A 7,182-nucleotide genomic window follows, 5' to 3' on the forward strand; every position below is an offset into this window, starting at 1 on the left:
GAAACTCGAATAATTAGAATATCGTGCAAAGTTAATTTATTTCACTAATGCAACTTAAAAGGTGAAACTAATATATGAGATAGACTCATTACATGCAAAGCAAGATAATTCAAGCCGTGATTTGTCATAATTGTGAGGATTATGGCTTACAGCTCATGAAAACCCAAAGAACCCCAAATCCACAACCTCAAAAAAGTAGATTATTACATGCAATCAATAAAACAAGGATTGTACATAGAACAATATCGGACCTCTGAATGCATATGTACTCAGTACTTGGTTTGGGCCCCTTTTGCAGCACTTACTGCAATTACTTTTGCACGATATTCTAATTATTCGAGTTTCACCTGTAGTGCACCTACTTTGAAGATGATTTGCGATATGTGCACCAAAACCTTGAAAATTGCTAATTGCAGTTTGTCGCAAGTATGTTGCAATTTCTGAGCCCTGTTAACTAATATCTCCATTACAGTGGTGCAGATATTAGCCGAAGATCTCTCTGCTTGGTCAGACCAGGCACAGATCTGTACATCAGGCTGACTGACTCCCTTTGAGAAGCATCTGTACTGGGTCTTCTCCCTCCCTCTTCCCTCTACCTAGCTCAGCAGAAATGAGGAAGAAGGAGGCAGCTGTCAGCTGCCATGTGACAGACACTCAACAGAGAGAGCCAGAAGCTCTGCGCTACTTTGCTACCTGCATTTCTCTCTCCCCCTGGCAATTACTTCCTGATCACAGGAGAGAAAGTTGTACAGCTGCTGTAGCTTGCCCTGTACAGTGACAGCCTAATAAACTAAATTCTCTGCACACGTAACACAGGTTCTAACGAGGACCACAGCTGGAGTGCCTGCTCTTACTACTATGGCGAGAGAAGATATTGGTGCAATAACCTATCTGTAGGCACTCCTATATGTAGCCCTGGCAGTCTCATAATTAAGGCACTTGGAATGGGCAAGCTAGATGTTTAAAGCTGAACTCCACACAAACAGCTAAATACACAGATTAAATACATGTATGGGAGCTGCTTACCTGCCAAAGGTTTTATATTTATATCCATCCATTTCTAAAATGCACACAGCTCTGCTACACAGCACTGTCTGGAAGGGTAGGAAACCTGATTTTACTTTGCTGCAGTAAATTACAGCTCTTGGTCCCTTCCCCAACCTGTGACTGGACAGTGAAACGAGAAGCAGCAGATTGATAAGCTCATCCGAATGTCACTCTGCTCTCTCCCCTTATTTGCATGTTCCTTATTAGCACATGAGAATTGCAGCACAACTTATTGATTCTTTGTACTGTTTCTCCCTCTCTCCGTCTGAGCTCTGCTTTAAGCAGATTGCAGGAGACCGATACAAAGTCATATTCACGTACTTACACTGCTTGCATTTATAAAACAAAAATACATCTAATGATTTATTAATGAATACAGATCTGCATTATATTGTAGCTTTTATTTTTGTCTGGAGTTTATCTTTAAGCATCCTCAGAATTAGAGGTAGATTTAATGGGAAGGGTGCACCGCCGATAAATATTGTGTAATTTAGAATCTGCTATTATATGACACATCTATTAGTAAAAACATTTTAAATACATTTACCAGAATAAACACTCAATGTGCTGTTTAAATTTTACCATGTCATTTTTTTTTCTGTTTTGGTGTAAATAGCAGTATATGTGTATAGAACTATGGAAGATATTTTAATGGTGCAATAACATGGTGTACTTCCCCAAGGTGCGGATATGGGAAATCCCGGATGGTGGGCTCAAGAAGAACATGAATGAAGCAGTGCTGGATCTGTATGGACACAGCAGAAGAGTGGGGCTCATAGAGTGGCATCCTACTGCCAACAACATATTGTTCAGCTCAGGCTATGACTATAAGGTCAGCATGATGAGCTTAAAACAAATCACCAAATCCAGAGTAAAAATGTTGTATTTAGAGGTTACCTTTCACACGTTTGGAATTCTGATGTGGTAGAATTAGATAGGGTACAGCAGTGTTTCTTGTCCTTTGGTCAGTTATGTGCCTTACTGTGTCCAAGTACCACCTGTACTGGTAAAGAAAATTGTATCTTTCCCTAAATAGTTGTGGAAACCCTGCCACAGCAGGGATCATGCCAGCATGCCGTTCTTTCCAAAATGGCTGGTAGAGCCTATTAGGAATCCATTGATGATAGTACATACATCTTCACTAGATACCCCTGACTTTCTTACATGATGTTTAGTTCCATGGTCGGCCATCTCAAGCTCTGATCCTCTGGGGCGTGATACACTGGGTTAGACCTGTATCTAAAATACTTAGAGAACCAAAAATTAGAATTATAATCCCTGCCTACCAGACCTTCCTAAATCTAAGCCAGCTTTGCTTGTTCTCTCCTTGCAAACTATTGGACGATATGCTATTGCGGCACATTGCGATAGCATTGCAGTACAATAGCACTTGGGTATGGCATTGGGTTACACATTTGTTTCATTACAATTCAATACAGGAGTCTTCAGTGGTACAAATGTATAAGTCCCATGGGTGGTCATACATGGCCCTATCCCGGGCTGATTGCAGCATTGTCTGTGGTAATAGAGATCCATGTTCACCTGCTTTAATACATTAGACAGCATCTGGCCATATGTGAACAACCCAGTCACTGAATGATCTTTCTAACAAAAAGCTTTCTACAAACATACACATTTGGATTGGGTGAACTTGTATGTTTGTTTTATGAAGGAAGGAAAACATCAGGTGTCCTGGGGAATACAATAGTGGTTGGTAAGATCCAAACCAGCCATTCAATTTTCTCCTGTGCAGGCTTGGCCAGAGTCATAAATGGGCCTACAATCATACAGAACTGCCCTAATCCAACTGTGACCGCCTGATTTGGCAAATAGACAGGCTTTGTATATAAACAAGGTGATTTGCATTTTAATGCAGCACTACTCAGACTCATGCAATCGAATGCAGTGGCTGCATTTTAGCTGCTTTTACCTGCAACGTGAACAGATCTCAGTGGGATCAGTTGCATCCAAAGAATTAGCAGGTCAAACACAGCCTCAGAACAATCACCCACACAATGAAATGAAAGTATATCTTAAAGTGACATTAAACCCTCAGATTTTTTAACATAAACCAATACTGTAATGTGTGCCTTACTGTAATCCATTGTAGTTTCCCTTTTCTTTGCTGCTCTTCCTTTTAAATCCTTATCTCTTCTCATGCTTGGGGAGAACTTCCCTTTCTAGCTGAGTGCCTCTTCCTGTAGTGCTGGCTGAGGTTGCAAACCTGCACACAGACGCCATGTATCCATTTCAGAGACAAGGCAGTCTGCTGCAAAACAGAAGTTCTGCCCAGCATGAGAAGAGATACAGATTTAAAAGGAAGAGCAGCAAAGATAAGGGATACAACCATGGATTACAGTAAGGCACACATTACAGTATTGTTTTATGTTAAAAAATCTGAGGGTTTAATGTCACTTTAAGGTAATGCTTTTTTTTTAGTGTTGGATAGAGTGGAGAAGAGTTAGCAAGAAAGTTTTTATTGCAGTCAACATTGGGGAGATTTGCCCCTCTATTTGTACAGGTGACCACTTTTACCAAGAAAGAAAGTGAGGTGAAATACCAAGTTTTAGAATTGTTCTCAGAGGAAGAGGTGAGGGGGGCTATCCTGATGTGGACATATGTCTAAGAGGGTTTTTCCCTCATTTTGGGAGATTTCCACTAATTTCCTGTTGCATTTCTGGGACAGTAAGCAAAAGGGAAATGTATACAGACAGCAAAAAGTGTAACCCTTCCCTACTCTATCCAAAACTATAAAACGTTTTTGGCTATACAAACACTTTAAAGTAAGCCAAAATCTGCAAACTCTAATGCAGAAAAACTAAGCTTGTCTTTATGAGCCCTTAGGCTTTCCTAAGGGTGATGATACAGAAGAGCTTCTGACCATTATAGGCAATGATCATCACACTCAGAGATTGTCCTACTTGTTGAAAAGTTCTTTATGAGAGGAGCCACACATTTTAATCTCTTGAACACACTTATGTATGTCATTGGAACCCAATGTCTGAGTTTCACAGGAGCACACAACAGGTTTTAGTATATCTGGAGGCAAACAAATGTGTTGTCACTTAGGTAGCCAGTGCCCCAAAAGTTATTTTGCCCACGGACTGTCAGATAGCTAAGTGGGCATTACTTGTGAATTAGCAGTGTATTATGAAAGGCAGTGGTTGGGAAGATGAGAGTATTAATGAAAACTTCTATGTGCAGATACTGATCTGGAATCTGGATGATGGGGAAGCAATGAAAATGATAGACTGTCACACGGATGTCATCCTTTGCATGTCATTTAACACAGATGGGAGTCTATTGGCGACCACCTGCAAAGATAAGAAGTTACGTGTGCTGGAACCTCGTTCAGGGAGAGTGCTGCAGGTGATCAGTTATCATACACGTGGCTTTATTCACTTTACAATTTACTTTTTTCATCTTGTAAACTGTTAACTTTTATGTTATTGATACTTTTGTGTGTAGCATTGAAGTTGTTGTGCATTCTTTTAATTGTTGTACAAATCTGTGAAATATGGTTGGTAGTTTCTAAAAGCACAAGGTATTGAAGCATTTTTACAATTCCACAAGATAAGCATCATCTTTCTTCAAGTGCTACAAGTACATCAATGTTCTCTTAAAGTTTAAAGGAAATGTGAAAGGGTGGCTTTTGCTTGTAACAGCTGAGGCTACCATCCAGCACTGAAGGCTTCTATTAACTGACCCTTGTAAAAAATGCTAGTGCCAGGGCAGAGTCGACCTATATATTGTAATTCCATGCTTGCCCTGGAACCCGCACTGCTTTTGGAAGATGGAAGGAAAATGTCAGCCCCGGATAAGATCCCTGGTTGTGCTAGCCATCCTGACAGATTATCCCAATGGGAATCAGCACTCATATCATCTCTTTCTTAGACACCACACTCACCAGGATTAAAATGGGAGCTTGAATTGCCTGAGATCTAGGTCAAAAAGAGTAAAGAGCACTTAGTGAAGCTGAATGTCGGCTGCCACATGTGTCACAGGCATACCTCCCAACTGTCCCTTATTTGGAACCAAATCCCTCTGTCCCTCTTTCCTCCTTGATTATCCTTCCTTTTGGTCTTATGTACAGATATCTATGAAAACATTCTATTTCACTCCTGAAAGTGTTAAGTTGGCCATACACTGTTCTATTTTTTTCGCTCAACCCACGAGCTGAAGGAAAAGAAAATTAACAGATTCCTCCATGAATGCTTACAAGCGTTGATGGACGAATCCCCTGCTGTATCCTTTGTACTCTGAAAAGCAGCCACCGGCCGCATTAAATTATTAAATTCTTTGTCAAAGCTAAGTACAAAATTGAATCGGATTAGTTTCTAGGGGGCACCAGGCAGTTTTCTTTTTCAAACACTTTGATATGGAGACCAATAGTAGCCATTTGTTCTTAATTTGCTGTTGGAATGTTTAGTTTGTCAAGCTTTTTCAGTGGTGCAAACAGCAATACAGACATACAGGGGGTGATTTACTAACCTAAACACACACACACACCAGGTGTGTGTGATTTTCACACAGCAAAACGTATTTATCAACCAAAAAGTCTCTAAAAGCATATTTCCACTAATGCCATATATGGAAAAATAATGCACATGATGCATATATAATGCTGCTTCACAGTTTAGACAAAAATGGATAGCTCATGCATTTACATTCCTTGCATTCATCAACGCAAGCAACACAACATAGAGCTAATTTACCCAACATCACCTTGGAATTCCTTCAGGGCTTTGCACAACACACCTGCTGGGTGTGTACACATTACAAAGGTGTTTAGATTCCACCCATAGATCATGCTGGGAGGGAACACACTGCAGAGGTGTATACACGTTCGTGGTGTGTTTATAAGGTTAGTAAATCAACCCCACAGAGTCTCAAAGCAACAATTCTATTCACTATACTCAGCTCACTTAAAGTCAATCCAAGAAAAAAGAGTGTAGTCAGACCTGTAGATCTAGTCTAACCATCCTCAGGCAATTGTGCCAGCTACCTGGCCCATTAACATGAATAATCACCTGATCAAGTGCGCCGTTAATCCAACACTATGCAAAGTGACTTTAGATTAGAAGTGTCTGGGGTGCCCTTGGTGAGCATTAGATATCAGCACCGATTGACCCTTTTTTATGTCAATATACACTTCACCAAGATAGGTGTCAGGACAAGTAAACAAGAGGTTTCAGCTGTGACTGGTCTCTGTCTCCTGAAAATGTATCATGCATACCTAACAAAACACCCTCATCATCACATTGAGGAAATGTTCAATAAAATCAATTCTCCTGGAGGAGGGAAGACATACTGGTAGCAGGGAGTTATAGGAGTGGGGTAGCTGTGAAGGAAGGGAGTGAAGGAAGGGTTATGGAGATTGGGGGTTTTAGGTACAAGAGGTAAAGGGTAGTAAGCACAGGATCTAGAAGCAATGAAATCATAAATCAGACTTCAGCATAGCAAAGCATGAATATATTTATGGTTAGGTGTTGTCAAACATTTCACAAAACTTACTAATGTAACTTGAAGGACATGCCCTCTTTCACACATTGACAGTAAACATTTGCTACTTTTTCTTTCTAGTCAGCAACCTGTAAAAACCACAAAATGACTCGAGTTGTTTTCCTGGGAGACTTGAAGCGTCTACTTACAACAGGAGTCTCTAAGTGGAATACAAGGCAGATTGCACTGTGGGATCAGGTGAGAAAGGCTATTATATTACTATGCAGCAAAATTAATCTGACACATCTCCTATAAGGCTTCACCAGCTGTCATTACCTATCACTGAGCTGGAAATAGGGACCAAAACTGAACTCATCCAAACCCAGAAGGAACTGCCAGTGCCGCCACCAGTCAGCTGTGGGATGGGCAATCTCCACACCACAGCTTTATGTAACAAAGGGATGTGATGCTGGCGACATCATGGGTCAATACCATTGACCTAATATGCTCATGTGGCCATATAAGTTTAACCCCATCATGACCAGTGTGTGTCGCTGGCATCAGGGCCGTTTAAACAGACTCCCGGCGGCTTTTGCTGTTTAAACTTGTAAAGCCAACTTTAGAGTAGAAGCAATTCTGGCTGCTCAGCTGCCGCCAGATCGCTTCTAGGGCCCGGTGAACATCCCCGCCATG

At 40.9% G+C, this 7,182-nt stretch overlaps 1 protein-coding gene across 1 annotated transcript in view; it reads left to right on the forward strand.

The window, feature by feature from the left end:
- Positions 1-7,182, forward strand: part of CORO2B (coronin 2B) — a 52,333-nt gene that overhangs the window by 32,195 nt on the left and 12,956 nt on the right. The window contains exons 4-6 of the mRNA XM_018573809.1: positions 1,730-1,879; positions 4,252-4,416; positions 6,631-6,747. Of these exons, the coding sequence (XP_018429311.1) occupies positions 1,730-1,879; positions 4,252-4,416; positions 6,631-6,747 (432 nt within the window). The remainder of the gene's footprint in view (positions 1-1,729; positions 1,880-4,251; positions 4,417-6,630; positions 6,748-7,182) is intronic.

Source organism: Nanorana parkeri, unplaced genomic scaffold, assembly GCF_000935625.1.
Source record: "Nanorana parkeri isolate BGI_ZX_2015 unplaced genomic scaffold, ASM93562v1 scaffold2552, whole genome shotgun sequence".
Taxonomy (NCBI): Eukaryota; Metazoa; Chordata; class Amphibia; order Anura; family Dicroglossidae; genus Nanorana; species Nanorana parkeri.